This window comes from Macrobrachium rosenbergii, unplaced genomic scaffold (genome assembly GCF_040412425.1).
Source record: "Macrobrachium rosenbergii isolate ZJJX-2024 unplaced genomic scaffold, ASM4041242v1 60, whole genome shotgun sequence".
NCBI lineage: Eukaryota > Metazoa > Arthropoda > Malacostraca > Decapoda > Palaemonidae > Macrobrachium > Macrobrachium rosenbergii.
In genome coordinates, this window is record NW_027100732.1 from 1,035,778 (window position 1) to 1,054,543 (window position 18,766).

The 18,766-nt window shown below is 46.0% G+C and overlaps 1 protein-coding gene across 12 annotated transcripts in view; it reads left to right on the plus strand.

Annotated features, from left to right (window-relative positions):
• The window catches only part of loco (locomotion defects), a 61,335-nt gene that overhangs the window by 27,243 nt on the left and 15,326 nt on the right, over positions 1 to 18,766 (plus strand). For 5 of the 12 annotated variants that reach the window (XR_010852943.1, XM_067103241.1, XM_067103242.1 and 2 more), the window contains 5 exons: positions 12,712 to 12,852; positions 13,641 to 13,793; positions 14,518 to 14,739; positions 15,501 to 15,674; positions 18,044 to 18,280. Coding sequence is in view for 10 of the 12 variants with exons in the window: in XM_067103241.1 (XP_066959342.1) it covers positions 12,712 to 12,852; positions 13,641 to 13,793; positions 14,518 to 14,739; positions 15,501 to 15,674; positions 18,044 to 18,280 (927 nt within the window). In the remaining 2 variants the exon portion in view is untranslated. Of the gene's footprint in view, positions 1 to 7,415; positions 7,453 to 8,368; positions 10,028 to 10,885; positions 12,073 to 12,711; positions 12,853 to 13,640; positions 13,794 to 14,517; positions 14,740 to 15,500; positions 15,675 to 16,480; positions 16,589 to 18,043; positions 18,281 to 18,766 lie in introns of those variants that run through there. The other 7 variants (XR_010852944.1, XM_067103250.1, XM_067103248.1 and 4 more) reach the window with 7 other exon arrangements.

Consider the following 18,766-nt stretch of genomic DNA (forward strand, 5'->3'; position numbering starts at 1 on the left):
TATTGATTATTTTAAGCATATAATAATAATGATAATAATAATAATAATAATAATAATAATAATAATAATAATAATAGTAATAATAATAATAATAATGATATGAAATATGGCGCGTGGCTCCTCACGTAGGGGGGGAAAAATCTATTGAATTTTAACCGTCTTTCTCCCTCCCCCTCTCCCTTCCGTTTATTGTCGGGTGTGGGAAAGGACGAGGACCCCCTCCCCCTCCCTCCCTGAACCCTATGGACGCCCTGTCATAAAAGGCTGTGACGGACAGACGGACAAAACCGAACGGACTAAAGTCTCCATTGGGGAGCCGATGGTGATATGATGACGTCACAATGGCCGCTTTTAGAAACCCGTTTAAATCGAAATGATTTATATTTTCGTTCGTAATTTCGTTACGAATGACGTCACGGCTCTTTAGACCGTGTAAGCAGACGGCGGGATGTTTGTTCTTGATGTCCGTAACGCGAACGGACGGGCAGCGTCACGGACAGACGCGCACGGACGGGAAATAATGAGACAAAAGTCTCTTATGTAGCTTGTGGTGACGTCACAATGGATGCTTTGCGGAATCCCGGTAACGAAAAAGTTAATTTTTAATATCGTTCGTAACTTCGTTACGAATGACGTCACGGCTTTATAGACCGTCTAAGCAGACGGCGGGATGTTCGTCCTAGCTGTCCGTAACGCGAACGGACCGACAGCGTCGCGGACAGACGCGCACGGACGTAAAATAAACGGACAAATTGACGGACAAGTCGTATGGAGAGAGAGAGAGAGACAGACATAATATAAATGCATCTGCTTGTTTCCTCACCTTCAGTTGGACTCGGGTCCCCGTGTAGGTAGGACGCGTGTTTCCGCTCGCGCCTGTATATTTAATTGTATATTTGGGACTATTTTACGAATATTTGTAAATATTCGTGAATGTTTATGAGTATATTATTCGTGCGTGTGGATATTTGAGTGAATTTTGTAGTGGTTTTCGAACTTTTTGTGAATATTCGTAATAGAATTCGTGTGGATAATGAATATTTTTAATGATTTTCGAATATTCGTGAATATTTTTAGATTATTCGTGAATATTTACGGATATTCGTGCGTGTGGATATTAGAGTGAATATTTCAGTGGCTACTTGACTGTTTATGAATATTAGTGAACCACTCGTGTGTATTATTCGTGGATATTCGTGACTATTTTTTTAAAATATTCGCGAATATTAATGAGTATTCGTGTGTATATTTATTCGTGAATATTTGAGTATATTTAACGAATATTTATTATGCGGTTTGAATTAGAATCGTGGTTATTTAAGTGACCATTTGTTCGAATATTAGTGAATATTCGTGGATTTACCGGATATTTGTTGTGTATATTTATATGTATATTTATTTATATATATATATATATATAAAGCTTCACGCCAGTGTTGCCATATGAGAGGTTTTGTTATTGTTGGTGGAGGTAGTGTTTGTATATATAATTCGCTCTCTCTCTCTCTCTCTCTCTTACCGGTGAGAGAGAGAAAGAGAAAGAGAGAGAGAGATTCAATGCATCCGTTCATTATTTTTCTGTCGATAAGCGGCCCTCTGTTTCAGCGTGGCACCTTCTCTCTCTCTCTCTCTCTCTCTCTCTCTCTCTCTCTCTCTCTCTCTCTCTCTCTCTCTCTCTCTCATACTAAATCTGTTGTCTCTCTCAATATATGTCCATATCAATTCTCTCTGTCTCTCATTCTATATCTTTCTCTCTCTCTCTCATTCTATATCTTTCTCTCACCCTTTCGTGCTAAATCTCTCTCTCTCTCTCTCTCTCTCTCTCTCTCTCTCTCTCTCTCTCTCTCTCTCTCTCATTCATTCCATATCTCTCCCTTTTATGCTAAATCTATTCTCTCTCTCTCTCTCTCTTTCTCATTCTATATCTTTCTCTCTCCTTTTTATGCTAAATCTATTCTCTCTCTCTCTCTCTCTCTCTCTCTCTCTCTCTCTCTCTCTCTCTCTCTCTCTCTCTCTCTCATTCTATATCTTTCTCTCTCCTTTTTATGCTAAATCTATTCTCTCTCTCTCTCTCTCTCTCTCTCTCTCTCTCTCTCTCTCTCTCTCTCTCTCTCTCTCTCTCTCTCTCTCAATATATATATATATTCATATGAATTTTTCTCTCATTTTATATTTACTTTCTCTCAATATATATCTATATCAATTCCCTCTCAGTATATTTCTATTTCAGTTTCTCTCTCTCTCTCTCTCTCTCTCTCTCTCTCTCTCTCTCTCTCTCTCTCTCTCTCTCTCTCTCTCTCTCTCTGCAACACCTGTCCATACCCCCTCAGAACATCTGCTTAATTGCACACCTGCATGACGTCATCAGCCCAAAATCTATATATTTTAAAGTTACATTAGGCAGTGGACATTGAGTCCTGTGTGTTTAGACAGTTTAGGCAGGAAATTGTCGGTTTAGACATTGAATAGATAGTTTAGCAGCAAATAGACAGTTAATATACAGTTTAGACAGTAAATAGACACTTTAGACAGTTTAGACAGTAATTAGACAGTTTAGACAGTAATTAGACAAAATAGACAGTTTAATAAGTTTTTATTCCCCGGTAGGATTCTTGCCTGTAGACATTGATGCCTGTCTGTTAGACAGGTAGACATTTTAGACATTGTAGGTTGTAGACAGTAGACAGTTCCTTCTTTCAATTATTCTAATGTATGGTTCTGTAGACATTCCTTGAGAATTCTTGCCTGTAGACGTTGATTCCTGTCTTGTAGACAGGTAGATATTGTACACATTATAGGTTTTAGACATTAGACAGCTCCTATATCACCCTATCTTCTATATAACGCCTCTTTTCCTATAGGATCTTATAGGATACACAATGCTCCGTATTAGACAGCAGACATAGATTCCTGTCTATTTAGACACCAAGTAGACATTAGATTAGACAATTTTAGACATAGTCTCTTGGTTTCGTTTATACTCACTCTCTTAGACATTTCACAGTCTCTTGGTTTCGTTTATACCTCTCTCTCTCTCTCTCTCTCTCTCTCTCTCTCTCTCTCTCTCTCTCCAACAATAACAGGAAGTACCAACGTCATTATCTGTCGACTTCCGTTTTCTGTTGACATAGATAAACCTATAGATAAAGTTTTTTTTATAGAAAATGGTGCATAACATACGTATATAATATACACAGTTGATGTATATTCGGTGTATATTGGATGTATATTAATTAATGTATATTGGATGTATATTACATTAATGTATATTGGATGTACATTAGATGTATATTAATTGATGTATATTGGATGTATATTAGTGTATGTTACATTAATGTATATTGCATGTATATTAATTGATGCATATTGGATGTATATTAATTAATGTATGTTAAACACCATATTATTATTATTATTATTATTATTTTTATTATTATTATGGCATTAGACACTCTACAGTTGAATTAAGCATTGTCATATGGAACCAACTTGGAATTAGACAGGAATTACGGAATCAACAAGGAATTAGACTGGAATTATGGAACCAACAAGGGATTAGACTGGAATTATGGAATCAGCAAGGAATTAGACTGGAATTATGGAACCAACAAGGGATTAGGCTGGAATTATGGAGAATCAAATGTGGAATTAGGTCAGAATTAGACCCCCCCAACAAAGATGGTCCAAAACCCCCATCGAGACTTAGGTCAAGGTCACCACCAGGGTCACCAAAATTACCACCGGTCCTGGTCATCGTTGATGCCCCTCCCCCAGGGGGCCACGCCCCCTTCGAGGCCCCTGGAGAGGAGACGGGGCCTGTGGCGTGACGCCGGCTTCTGGCTTAGAGTTGTCTCGCCCGGGGGCACGAAACACCTCCTGAAGAAGAAGAATAACAACTGGAGGTCAAGGTCACGGGACGACAGCGACCTCGGGTCAGGTCGGGTCGTGGGACGGAGGAGGTCGGCTTCGCCCAGCTCAAGGAGCCTGACCTCGGATTGGATGTCGAGGTCGGTTGATTTTGGGGCGAAGGTCTTCGTCGAGTCGAGGTCTGGGTTATCGGATTTGACCTTGAAATCCAGGTCATCAGCGAGGTCGCCAGACCTCGGGTCAAGGGTCACAAAGTCGGGGACGCTGACCTTCGGTGATGGGTCGAGTGGTGGGAGGAGGTCGTCTTCGCCGGGAATCCCGAAGGAATCGCGGTCGAATTCCTCCTCGAGTTCGGGCACCCTGACCCCAAAGTCAAGATCGAGGTCGCCCGACGTGATGCCTCTGACGGGGTCGCGGTCGATGACCCTGGGCTGGAAGTCGAGGTCGTTCCTGACCCTCCCGAGGAAGGCGGGGGGACTCCTCCCGCGGGAGGCCCCTCCGAAGGAGGACCGCCCGGATCCCTTCGACGGCCTCAGATCCTTCTTCAGGAGCAGCCCCCTGTCGACTTCGTGGAGGTCGCCGACCTCTTGGAGGTCACCGACCCTGACCCTGACCTTCCCCGAGGAGGGCGGAGGAGCGACCACCACCCCGCTGACGTCCAGGACGAGGAGGAGGAGCCCGGTGGCCGGTGGCTCCGCATGGAGCCGACACCTCCTTCGGGATATGGGATGGAGTTGGCGACCTGAGCCCCGCCCACTTCGAGAGGTCGACCCGCAGGTCCAGGACCCTGCCGAGGTCCTACGGGGGTCTGGCGACCCCCCCGGGGGAGGCGGGGGCGGGGTCGCAGACCCCGCCCTCCCCCTGGTGGTGGCGGGTCCTGTCGCCTTCGAACCTTGCCCGAAGGATCTTGTTGGAGTGGGTAAGGATTACATGTATATAGTTATAATTATACTTATTATTATTATTATTATTATTATTATTATTATTATTATTATTATTATATTAATGTGTGAGAGAGAGACAGACAGACAGAGAAAGTAATGAGAGAGAGAGAGAGAGAGAGAGAGAGAGAGAGAGAGAGAGAGTAATGAGAGAGAGAGAGAGAAAGTAATGAGAGATAGAGAGACAGAGAGAGAGAGAGAGAGAGAGACACAGAGAGAGAATGTAATGAGAGAAAGAGAGAGAGAGAGAGAATGTAATGAGAGAAAGAGAGAGAGAGAATGTAATGAGAGAAAGAGAGAGAGAGATAAAATAAAGAAAGAGAGAGAAACAGGAAGAGAGAGAGAGAGAGATAAAATAAAGAGAGAGAGAAACAGGAAGAGAGAGAGAGAGAGAGAGACGATGAGAAACGGAACAGAGAGAGAGTAATGAGAGAGAGAGAGAGAGAGAGAGAGAGAGAGAGAGAGAGAGAGAGAGAGAGACAGAGACATAAGGGCCTTACACACAAACACAGGAACTGTCCATATTGACATCCGGGTCCTCCCCCACTCTCTCTCTCTCTCTCTCTCTCTCTCTCTCTCTCTCTCTCTCTCTCTCTCTCTCTCTCTCTCTCTCTCACGAGAACTTAGATAAACAAAAAGTAAACAAAAAATATTGAAGGAATTTGAAGTACGGAAAACGACACCCGTGACGTCACCACCTCACGACATCATCTGCCGAGTTTTAATAAATCGAATTTTTTATATATTTATATATTTACCATTAACGAGAGGCTGGTGTGGACCGACTTGACGCCTCAGGATGTTAGGACCGTGCCCAACGCGGGCTTTGAGTCCCTCAAATATACTTAAAACAGCCTCAAAATGCCTTAAATATACGTAAATATAGGTGCGTAATCCGCCATGTTGGCAACACTGACTTGGTTGGCATCCCTGACTGACATAAAGAGAGATGAGGAGGGGGGGGGAGGTTGGAGGGGTGGGGGGTTGGGTGGGCGGGGTGGGAGAGCATCTTCCTCCATCCTCCAGGCCCCCTCACTCCCTCAGTCATCCCTTAGACACGGTGGAGGAAGGACGTGTGTGTGTTGTCAGTGTTGTGCTGTGGAGAGAAAAAATATTAATTTTAATATTTTTATAAGAAGTTTGTTTATTATTATTGAATATTAATTTTTATATATAAAGTTTAATGAATTCTCTCTCTCTCTCTCTCTCTCTCTCTCTCTCTCTCTCTCTCTCTCTCTTCAAAGACCGTGGGAACGTAATAAAATTGTATAAATATTAATATATTATTATTATTATTATTATTATTAAATAAAAATTAAATTGAAAAATACGATCTAACATCACCCACGATGCCCATGGGTATCCATTACCACCCATACCCAAAATGCCCCACTGATACCCACAAATTCCCACTTTAATTCCCACGATTCCAACTCAAGCTCTGTTTTGGAATAAATATATTCTTAATAAATTTCAATAAACTTCGATAAATTAAAGTAAAATCAGCCTTTTTGTGACATAGTACCCCCCAGATACCCTCAAATACCCACTGATGCCCCACAACTTGGAATATCCCTAAAAAAAAATCAATAAATCTTGATAAACTAAAGTAAAACCAGCCTCCTAATTAAGTCTTGTGGCATGGTACCCCCAGATACCCACAGTGCCCCAGTGATGCCCCCAAATACCCACTTATGCCCCATTAATACCCACAACTTGGAATATTCCTGAAAAATTTCAAATTGCGATAAACCAAAGAGATTTCTACCTCATAATTACTTCTTGTGGCATAATACCCCAGATACCCACTGATGCCCAAAATACCCACTGATACCCCACAAGTACCCACTGATACCCCACAAATACCCACAACTTGGAATAATCCTAAAAAAATTCAATAAATATCGATAAATTCACCCTCTTAATGACGTGGTCTTGTCGCATAATGCCCCAGATACCCACAGTGCCCCATTGATGCCTCCAGAATACCTGCTGATGCCCCACAGACACCAACAACTTGCAATATTCCTGAAAAATTTCAAATTTGAATAAACTAAAACGGATTCTACTTCATAATTACTTTTTGTGGCATAATACCCCCAGATACCCACAGTGCCCAACAGATACCTACGACTTGAAATGCCCCCCCAAAAATCAATAAATCTAGATAAATTACAAGCAAATTCGACCTGTGAATTACTTCTTCTTGTGGCATAATACCCACTGATGCCCCAAAATACCCACTGATGCCCCAAAAATACCCACAACTTGAAATATCCCCCCAAAAATAACAAATCTTGTTAAATCACTAGCAAATTCAACCTGTGAATTACGTCGTCTTGTGGCATAATACCCACAGTGCCCCCAAAATACCCACTGATGCCCCACAAATACCCACAACTTGAAATATCCCAAAACAATCAACAAATCTTGTTAAATTACAAGCAAACTCGACCTGTGAATTACGTCTTCTTGTGGCATAATACCCCCAGATACCCACAGTGCCCCCAAAATACCCCCCTTATCCCCCTCCCGGGGCCCCGATCCCCGGATGTGATAAGATAAAACCTCCCAAAGCCTGGTAATTTTCTGTCTCGTAATCAGTCGCGAGCTGGGAGCCGTTCGGCGAAGTGTATATTAGAGTGTATATTGAAGTGTATATTGTAGTGTATATTGAAGTGAATATTTTTGTGGATTGGTTTAAGAGGTTTAGAAGGTTCATGTCATGAACCGGTGGACTCGTTCGGTTCAAACTTGGACCCGGTGGAAGTGACGAAGAGTGGGATATAACTTTGGAAGATTTTTGTCACATCTCAGAACGGGAGTTGTTGTTGGTGGGAGAGAGAGAGAGAGAGAGAGAGAGAGAGAGAGAGAGAGAGAGAGAGAGAGAGAGAGAGAGAGAGAGAGGAAGGTGGATAATTACAGAGGGAGAGAGAGAGAGAGATGGATATATGAAAGAGAGAGAGAGAAAGGCAGATAGATAGATACAGAGAGAAAGAGAAGGAGAGATAGAGAGAGAGACAGATGGATAAATGATGAAAGATACACATAGAGAGAGAAAGAGAGAAAAGATAAATACAGAGAGAGAGAGAGAGAGAGAGAGATTCATACATACATAAGGGTGTGCAACAGATCAGCCCAGAATAACTCATGAATTATAGTCCTGGGCGCAAGTGCCAAGAGAGAGAGAGAGAGAGAGAGAGAGAGAGAGAGAGAGAGAGAGAGAGAGACTTAATAACTACACATCCGGCCTCAGGGGCACTCGGATAGGGTGAGGGAGGGAGGGAGAGAGAGAGAGAGGGGGGGGGTTGGGGAGAGAGAGAGGGAGGTGCCCCAGACGAGTGTTTGTGTGATGCCACGCAATACTTGGCACTACTGATGCCCCTCTACGCGCTCTCTCTCTCTCTCTCTCTCTCTCTCTCTCTCTCTCTCTCTCTCTGTTGATTTCCTCCACCCCCATCTCTCCCTACTTTTTCTCTCTTTCAATCTGACTGTTGATTCTCTCTCTCTCTCTCTCTCTCTCTCTCTCTCTCTCTCTCTCTCTCTCTCTCTCTCTCTCTCTCTCAGATGCTCTTAATGTTTATTATCCATTTTTCATTTTCACTTTGAAACATGTCAAGTCATTCATTTGTCATTTCAAACCTGTTGTGATTACTCATCAAACATCCACCGTTTTTGAAACTGATTGTTATTCATGAATGGTTTTGAAAGGACTTATTTATTATTCATTTCATAACTAGCCAGGATATTCATAATTCATCCGCCTTTGACGCAAGTTTATTCGTTATTCATTTTATATAATAAGCCAGGATATTCATAATTCATCCACCTTTGACGCAAGTTAGGTTATTCAGCCACCATTTAGAAGCACACCAGACCATTCATTATTCATTTTGAATTTGAAATAGACCAGGTAATTCATTATTCATTTTGAAAATGAAATAAACCAGGCCATTCATTATTCATTTTGAATCTCTGAAATAAACCAGGCGATTCATTATTCATTTTGGAAACAAGTCAGGTAACTCCTTATTCACCAATCATTCGTTTACGTCGAAATGCAGTGAACAGAAATACGGTGTGTTACCCCACGAGTCGCTCCTAAGTGGGCGTGGCCTCCCGAAGCCCCGCCCCCTTTCGCCGACCCTGAAACAATGATGGACGTTCGACCCTGCCCCGATCCGCTGAGGGAACAGAGACGCCGCCGGCCCGTTTCGTACGTTCCGATCTGCCGGAACGGCTCTCCGTGAAACGGCCTTCGTAGCGACTTCGCGGAGCCCCGAGAGGAGCTTCCAGTCGGCTGCAACGGAAACTCGAACGAGAGAGACTCGGTTCGGTGTTTCCGCAGATTCTCTTCTTTCGGCGGAGCGGAAGCCTATGCCATCGCCGGAAACATGTTCCGCTCGGGGAAGAAGAAGAAGGACGCTCAGACGGCGGCAGCGACGGCGGTGCCCCCTCAGGCCGTGGGGGCGCCGCTCCAGCCCCCCTCCGACGCCCGGAATGCGCTGGTTGCCACTCCCATCAGGATCGCGATGATGTCGCACAACAGCAGCAGCAATAGCGGCAGCAACAAGAATGGGTACATCAACATCTTCAAGACCTTAAACAACAACAACAACAAGGACGAGGGGGACGGCCACGGGAACGCCGTCCCGAAATCGCACAGGCCCTCCTGGGGGTCCAAGAAGGACCCGGCTCTCTCGGCCACGTCCGGTCACAGGGGCTCTCTGAAGCTGTCTTCCCCACGGCAGCAGGAGGGGAAGGTCGTCCTTCGGAACGCTTCCCCGCAGCAGCAGGAGGGGAAGGTCGTCCTTCGGAGCCCGTCCCGGAGGGGCGGAGCTACTTCCCCGCCCAGCAACTCCCCCCAGAGGTCGACCTTGAAGAGGAACAGCGACAGCATCAGGCGGCGGAGCGGCAGCCAGCACCACAGGGCCAGTTCCGACTACTCGAAGAAGCGCAACAGCGACCCGGTAGCCCTGACGACCTTCGCCTCGGGCGTGGCTTCTCTCAGGGCCATGTTCAACCACGACGACGGCCCCGACAGCTCCCCGGGCAAGGAAGAGGGTCTCAAGACCGCCCCTACGTCGCCTGCCACGCCCCCGGACTCGAAAGACCTCGCGAAAACCCCTTCGAAGAACAACAAGGTACGGAGCCTCAGGGATAAACTGTTTCCCAGGAGGAGGGCGTCGGACAACGACATTCTTACCGTCAACAGCCAGGTGAGTCGCGGGTCGGCAGAGTTCGTGCCACGCAAGAGCCGTAATTTGTGGTTCGTGATTCACGCTCTGTGGGTCGTGCGAATTCGTTTGCTTTTGGGGCGACAGCTTCACCTTTGGGGGTATTATGGGGTATTTGCTTTCAGAATTCATCGCTTGTCCAATTGCCGTGCCTTCGGGCGTAGCTTCTTGGGCTTACGTACCTCTCGCGAGGTGATGCTCGTACTTAATACCTCTCGGGAGGTTACGCTCTCACTACGGGCCTCTTGGGAGGTCAAGCTTGCTTCGAGGTACCTCTCGGGAGTAGCAGTACCTCTGAGGAGGCATCAGTAGCACTGACATGCCTCTTGGGAGTTGCGGATTAAACCTACCTTTGGGGTCAAGGGTAAAGGGGATGACTTTGTGGGAAGGGTGGGGGAGGGACTGAAATATATTACCATCGTCCTTCACGGAGAGGCCGACAGAATTCGATGAAACTACACGAACGTTTCCAAGCAGAACTTCCCAGGATGGTACGGTTGGACGTACGTACGAACTGGTTTGCATTAAATCCCGTTTGCATTGTTGTTAGGTATCCCACGAGGACGTGCTCGCCCACACGAATTTGATGAAACTCGAAACGTATATTCGTAAGTGGAGACCTTCTCCGGACTGTGAGGACAAATGAGTGAACTGGCTTTGGTCTTAACCACCGAGTTTCGTTGAATTCTGTCTGCCTGGTCGTGAAGTATCGCTTAACAACACTCGTGTGCGCACACAAATGTAGAGGGGGGGAAAGGACCAGAGTCGCCGATTTTAACTGCGTAAATAAGTGCTTATTTTTTAGTGATTTAATTTTGCATTTTTTTTTTTACACTTCAGAAAGTTGTCGTTACTTTTGGTACAGCTGGAGTGACACTTAAGTAAGTGCTTTCTGTTCCTCGACACTTGACACGGGTAAATGTCAAAGGGCTTTTGAAATTTCCTCTCGGACAGCTTTTAAACATCCTCAAGGGGCTTTTCAAATCGCCAGAAGGACCTTTGAACTGTAATCGCAGAAAGGGCCTCTTCCCAAAATGGTAGCCGAGCATTGTTGACTATCTGTACAGAAAGTTGTCATCCGGAAAATGACTCGGTTTCCCCTGATCGAAGCTTGAGACGTGACCTTGCAAAGCCTGGAATTAGAATAAACCTCCCGGTTACTGTTCGAATTCGTGTGATGGAAGACGTGATCCGAGAAGCAGACGCGCTAAAAGCACCACTCAGAGAGGGGACGCCTTCGTAAGAATACGCGACAGGAAGGAAGGAAGGAAGGAACGACAGACGAAATGTCTTTCGGCCGTGAGACGAGACAGAAACCGTAGGGGACCTCCGTCGACGTCCGCTGCTGCTGCTGCTGTGGTCCGGAGGCTAGAGGAGCTGAGATGGACAATTTGCCCATCATATCAGAAGTGACGGAAGTCGCCCCGGACAGCCCGTCATCGCCTGAGGCAGCAGGGCCCGCCGATTCGGAGATTAAAGCGGACGAGGCTAAACAAAACAGGTCGGACTCTCCGCTCCACTACGCGGACTGCGAAGACACGACGACCGGCCACTGCCGCATGTGCCGGAGGAACAGCAGCAGCCGACACTCGCCGAGCGCTCTGGAGGGGGACGACTCGAAACACGACTCCTCCTCCACGAGGTACGACTCGGCCTCCCTCAGCAGCAGCTGCCTGGGGGGCGACGACCTGTCGATAACGATGGAAGAGGACCTGGTCGTCGTCGCGGAGGGGAACCTAGCCGGCGAGGGCCCTCACCGCCTACCCTGCGAGACCCCGGGGAGGGGATCCTCCCCCTCCTCCTCCTCTCTCCCGCTGAATCACTTTGTGACGATGCGAAGGGACCAGTCGTCGAATCTCCTCCTCAGGCCCGAGCAGCATCAGCAGTCTCCGTCTCCTCCGTCCTTGCCGAGGTCTGAGGGCCACCACAAGCGGTTCAGCATCGGGCTGACGGCAGCCTTAGACCCCGGGAAGCCTCCCACGGCGGGCGTCGTCACCTCGAGCCGCTCCATGGAGACTCTCTGCGGGGTAAAGTACCGACGAAGGACTTTGGAAGCGCATGACGAGGGTGTGACTGAGACCTTTACCTTCGTGGAAATACCTCAAACTGTTGTGTCGTTTTAATAAGATACTTTATAACACTCACTGCATCCCCTTTTGTCCGATGTTCCGCTCACGAAACACACGCTTGTGGCTTGCACGAACTGTATTAACTCGTATCGCAGAAAATGCCAGTTTCCCTGTCGCTTTGTTGCTTTGCCCTTCTTCGTCTGTACGATTGCTCGTCCACTCGTTTGGTCCCTCCTTCGTCATGTTTGTCGTTTCTGTCCGTTATTGTCTCCTCTATTGTCTCCTCTGTCCGTTCTCCCATTTCCTGTCTGCCAATCTCCGCATGAGCTTCCTTGGCCAGTTTAGCTTTGTCGTTTCTTGATGTTTGCAACAAAGTTTTTCGTCAGCCCCTAAAGGCACCTTCAGAATGCACCGAGACGCAGTGTACCGTTCGGCCTGCGACCGACGTAACGAGAAATATACACCCTCTTAATCCTAACTCTCACACCCTGAAGCTGTGTCGTAACTCTGCACGAACGTAACACGTACTAGGTTCTAAGTATCCCGGACGATCCGTGAATCCCAGACGCAACACTGACGCCCCGTTCGTCTTTTCAGGTCGAAGGAAGCAGCGAGAAGAAGTGGGCGAGAAGCAACTCCCTCAGGAGGCCGTTCCACAGGGCGAGGGACAACAACAATTCCCACGGCCACCACCACCACCAGGACCCGGCGGCCCACTCCGACACGGAAATTGGAAAGGTGAGGACTTGACTTATTGCGTTTTCGTATCGTTTGATGGATGACTGTTCTGGCTGCGTTGTACTCCACGAATGCGTTTGTATAGGGTTCCTTTTGTAGTAATTTAAAATTGCTCAAAGCTTCGTATTTCACAAACGTCTTGTTCGTGGCTCTTTGGTCGCCGTTTAAAATTACTTGAAGATTTGTATTTCACGAACGCTTCTTGTTTTGGGGTCCTTTTGTAGTCTTTTAAAATTGCTCAAAGCTTTGTATTTCACAAACACGTCTTGTTTAGAGGTCTTTTAGCTGTGTAAACTTGCTCGAAGCTTTGCATTTCACAAACGCATCTAGCCCTGGGGTCTTCATGTCATCGTTTAAAATTGCCCGAAGCTTTGTATCCCAAGAACGCATCTTAAACTGTTTAGGGATCTTTGTTCAGTCATTTCCGTCAAATTTAAAATTGCCCCTTCAGTTCGTTTCAGACGCTTCATATTTTCCGTTTTTCTGGCTCGTTCGTTCTAGAGTCGGTCTTTTACCGAACAGTCAAAAAATGGAAACCATTCCTCTGCCAATAAAAGTTTGCTTTTGATTTTACAATAACTTATCGTTTTGCATTCACAAATGCTTATATGTTCTCATTTTTCATTTTCTCCTCACATTTTAGTACGTCGCTAAACATCAAGCTGACGCATCAAAGATATTTCCAAGTTGACAAATATATTTCAGATGGGAAAACCTGATTAGTCGCTTGTTGATTGTCTCAGCGCCGTTCGTACGTCGCATTTTATTAACCGACTTCTTTTTTCCAGATCTCCGCACCCCACAGTCTCCTGGACGGAGAGCGCGGGTCGGGCGGGGGAAGCGTGACTTCTGAGAGGGCCATCGACGTAGGGAGGGTGGCCGCTTGGGCGGCGTCCTTCGAGAAGCTGTTGGAGGACCCGGCCGGCCTACACACCTTCGCGGTGAGGAAGCTTCTTGAATTTCAAGTCGATGGCTCCTTTTGTGGGCGGGTTCTATATGGGTATAGGGTTCTTCATCTTCTGAATAATAATAATTTTGTCTTTGGGGTTGAAACTTGATTAATGATGTCACGTCATAGTTTAAATTGCTTTCGGAACGTGGATTGAGATTTCGTGTTAGTATATCTAAAGTTGCGTTGGCTGTGAGGTCGTCAGAGACCGTAGAATTTGCGACTCCAGTCTTAACGAAAGTCAGGATCTAGTTGATGAGTGGGTTTATAGGAGGAGGTTGGGAATTGGGGTAACTAAACATGCAAACACCACCCTACATTCAACTTAACAAACATTCAGAGATATAAACGAACAAGATTGCAAATCAAAATTGTGTTTGGAGTTGTTCCCTTTGCCACACGGATGTTCAAATTCTGTTCTCTACCTATTGTGCTTTGTGACAATGTATGTACAGTGTATTGTGTTGTGGGATGAAAAAATGTACAGACTGCATTGATTTTATATCACACTGTACTTGAATAGGCATGGAGGGTACAGTAACCATCTTACAAGCAATTCGATGTACAAACAGCAGTCTAGAACTTAACTCATAAGTAGGGTAGTGTCTGTAGTCGATTAGCCAACATTCACAAGTTAAAAAATGGCAGCTAGACGAACGACATCGTTCATACTGTACGTGCATTCGAGACAACCTGACTAGACCTTTCCCCGGCAGGAGTTCCTGAAGAAGGAGTACAGCCACGAAAACATCTACTTCTGGACGGCCTGCGAGCGCTACAAGCGCCTCTCCAGCCCGGACGAGCTGCAGGCCATGGCGAAGGTCATCTTCGAGCGCCACCTCTGCATCGGGGCGTCGGAACCCGTCAACGTGGACTCCCAGGCCAGGCAGGACGCTCAGGACAGCTTGCACAATCCCAACGAATTCCTATTTTCTCAGGTGAGGTCCTGGCTTGTGACTTGGACCTTCGACGGATGGTCTGTCGTTTGCCGCTTTTTTGTAAGTTGTACCTCGACAGAGGTCTGTCACATTCGCAGCTGATCCCTTGTCCCCCTTTCCTGCCGAGAGCAACCGGATTTGCCGAACAGCGGCAGCAGCAGTTTGCAGCAAATGTGCCTCGCTGTAGAATGTCTCAGTTCCAGAGGTCCTTTATTTAATCTGTTATTCCAATAATCGATCTCTTTCTGTATATCTGCGACTGGGACTGCGAAAGTTCAGCCAAAGCTGCAATGCATTGAATTAAAATCCCATTGTATTTTGGAAATACATTAAAAACGTTTGAATTCGCTACAGTTTCAGGTGATTACGGAACACAGTAATACTTCATTATTCTGTAATCACTTGAAGAGGGGACCAGTTGGTCTTGAAACTAGTTGAAATTGAACGTTTTTAATGTATTTCCAAAGTACAATTGGATTTTGGTTTATTTTTACAGCACGACAAGTGTGCATATTTTATTTGTGCATTGCATGATAACTATAATACTAATCTCCTTGAATTTTAAGACATTTTTATATATTAATTTATTTGTTCTTTCAGTAAAGTGAGAGCTCTTTTATTTCTGTATTCCCCTTTTCCTAACGAAGGCGTAACAGGAGTCAGACAATTCGTTTATCAATGTTCGTGTCGCACGAAACCCCCCCGACGACATCCATCAGCCTGAAGCACTCTCATCAGTCTCTCTCTCTCTTCTTTCTCAGGCTCAGAAACAGATATTCAACCTCATGAAGTTCGACAGCTACTCGCGGTTCCTGAAGTCGAACCTCTACCAGGACTGCTTGGCGAGCGACATGCGAGGGCAGACGTTGCCGTACCCGGGCGACGAGACGATGGACCCCGACCTGAAGATTATCCAGGACGACTGTCACGTCGCGGTGAGTTGGCCTCTGGTCGTTGTCCTCTACGTATTCCAGTCTTTTCAGATCTTTGTCACAGGTCCTGGAGACTGTTTGAGCGACGCAGGCTCGATAGTCATTGCATACGTCTACCAAAGACCCCCACCTCGACCCTAAAGCATGTTACTCAGGCCTGTGCGTCAAACAGGGCTTCTTGGAGGGGTCCTTCTTCAAAGACATCCGCGAAAATGACGAACATTAAAAATGGAAAGGCTGGAAGCAATGTAGTTTTAGATATGTATACGTTTCGATGTCCCTCCCTCTTTCAAATTCAGCTTCAGTTCTCGTTAAGTCTCGCCTTCGTAACGACCCTTCGTCTGCATCTATCGTTTTTCCTATCTATTTCGTTTATATCAACTTTTCCTCAAGTCGTACTCTGTAGCCATTACATAAGGGATCTTTGCAGCGTCCCTTTAACCCCAAGCTGCAACCTCTTTCATTCCTTTCACTGTACCTCCATTCATATTCCCTTCCTTCCATCTGACTCTCCACCCTCTCTAACAATTGTTTCAAAGTGCAAATGTGAGGTGTTACTCCTGTTACACCTCTCAAAACCTTTTTAATGTCAGTTTCTCTTTCAGCACTGAATGATGTCGTAGGTCCCAGCTATTGGCCTTTGGACTAAATTCTATATTGTATTCTATTCTGTCTCTCCTTATTCAGTTTAAAGTTGAGTTCCCGTTCTATGTTTTCCTAGAGTCTCCCTTTACCTCGTTTTCTGTTAAGCTCTTCTTGACGTCACACTGTCACGCTGTCTCTACCGGCCTTCCTTCCTTCTTCCGCAGGCCAGGGCACCTGACGCAGTTAGGAAGTTTCAGTTCTGGCCCTACATATGCAAGGTGAAGTTGCGAGAGAAGTGTGCGGTTGCAGGTGCATGACCCTATCGATTAATCGCTTTCCAGGTCGTCCTCCTTTGTTACGAGACGTGCTCCCGACCACCTTCTCCGACCTCGTGTGTTTGTGACCCGATTCTGACGTGGATCTAACTCCCCTTGTAACGAGACGTGCTCCCGATCGTCTTCACTGACCTCGTGTGTTTGTGACCCGATTCTAACGTGGATCTAACTCTTGTTTGGTTTGACTGACACTGCTCGCTTTTTTTTTCGTTTTTAGTGACGTGTGGTTCCTTCGTTTGCGTGTGAACTGCTGACGCGTTGATTAATCTGTTGCTGAACCTTTTGTTTTTATTTTTAGTAACACTTTTTCTCTAAGGGCTTACATTATCCGTTAACCTTAATACGCCTAAAAGCTGTACGTCGATTTTGACAGAGTTCTGACCAGAGGCGAAAGGGCCCTGTAACTAGCGACAGACAGGATTAGATTGGTCCATTTTGGCAAAGGATTTTGGGATCCATGTATCCGTTTTTGTTTGTCATCACATTCAATGTCATATACTCTCTCTCTCTCTTCAGCTTTGAAAACCGATTAAGAACAAGAGTTTGGAAATGAAATTTTGACTGTCTCGCAGAACTGTTTTGTCGCAAAAGTAATCGAGAAGTTACAGGACATAGCAGAAAGGACTCGTAAAGTATTTCACATCCTCGAAGGCATCTGTACTGTCTTCGTTTGGCCTTAACGATTGTCATTTTGAAGAGAATGGCGCCACTTAGCTAGATTAATATGGTCTCGTCTCTGACAGATGCCCTTTGTAACCTATTTGCTAAGTACAGTGAATGTTATCCAACATCAATGTCCACTTTTCTTCGTCCTCTTGGTACAGATATTTCGAAGATAGTTAACTGTGGTTCAGTGTAGATTCTTTTAAAACTATTATCGATTCCCATAATTTTAACCCGTTCTCTTAACTTTTGCAATAATTCAATTTTCTCGTTAGTCGTGGCCGAGGTAAATTGGTCTCTTGTCCGCCAGGTTTTATTGCCTTGTTACTTCGGGAATTTGAAGCCGTTTTTTGTTTAGTTTTGTAAGTTCCGTTTTATGAGGACGCGAGCAGGTCTTATTCCATACCGTTAGGTTATTTTAATGCTGTCCTGCTTGGCGTTGGTGACCACACTTAAAGTTAACATTCATAACTGCGTAACTATCTTAGGGCCTTCAGGATAAGATTATTATGGTGCTATGAATTTGACTTCCATTTCCGTGAGGTACGCCAGGTAGTGGTAGGATTTTGTTTTTCGGAGACGTTTCGATAAAGGCCGAAGGCAGGTAAGCGCGGAATACTCCGCACACGAAAGCGTAGGTTTGTGTCTTAGGGAAAATACAAATTTCTTTCTGAATTTGGTACATTCTCACGTCGGTTAATGGCAGCTGATCTAGCGGGCAGGCCAGAGCCATTAAAAGAGGTTAAAAGAAAGCCCGCGACTCACTGACGCGTCTTTTCGCCCACGCAGCTGAAGAAGAGCAAATCCGACGCGGACGAGAGACGCCGGAAGTCGCTCCTGCCGTGGCACCGCAAGGACCGCAGCAAGAGCAAGGACAGGGGGGAGGCCGAGTACCGCCGGCAGAAGAAGATGGGCCACCGGAACCAGTCGGACTCTTCCAGCGTCCGCTCGGACATGAGCGGCAGCCGGACGTCCCTCAACTCGTCGTCCGACTTGGCGCTGGGGAGACGGGCCGTCTCGAAGGAGGTGAGTGGCCGTAAAGGTTCGGGTTCTGGTTCTCTGCTTTCTGCGGCTCTGTCGTAACGTCTTTCCCGGGTGCCAGCTTTCCTTCTCCTCGTTCTCCTCTTTGCAGCGTCCGTTCCGTAGCCCCTAGCTGCGAGGTTTTCCTCCTTTTACACCTTTCAGACCTCCTTACCGTCGATTTCCCTTGCAGCGCCAAATGACCTCAAAGGTCCCAGCGCTAGGCCTTTGGCCTAAATTCTAATCCCATCCCCGTTTCAGCATAATCTCGTCGACTTGCGGAGCTCCGTCGTTTTAATTATCGTTTCCCATTCTGCCCTGTCATCTGATGCATTACATTCCCCCAGAAGCTTTTTTCTTGAATCGACAGAATATTTTAGACATCTTTATACGCCGTACCTTGATTCGTGTCCATATATAAGTGCAAATCATATCAGGGTCACACACAGCTTAATTCTTCATTCATATCAGTTTTAGAAGAGTTTCCAAAAA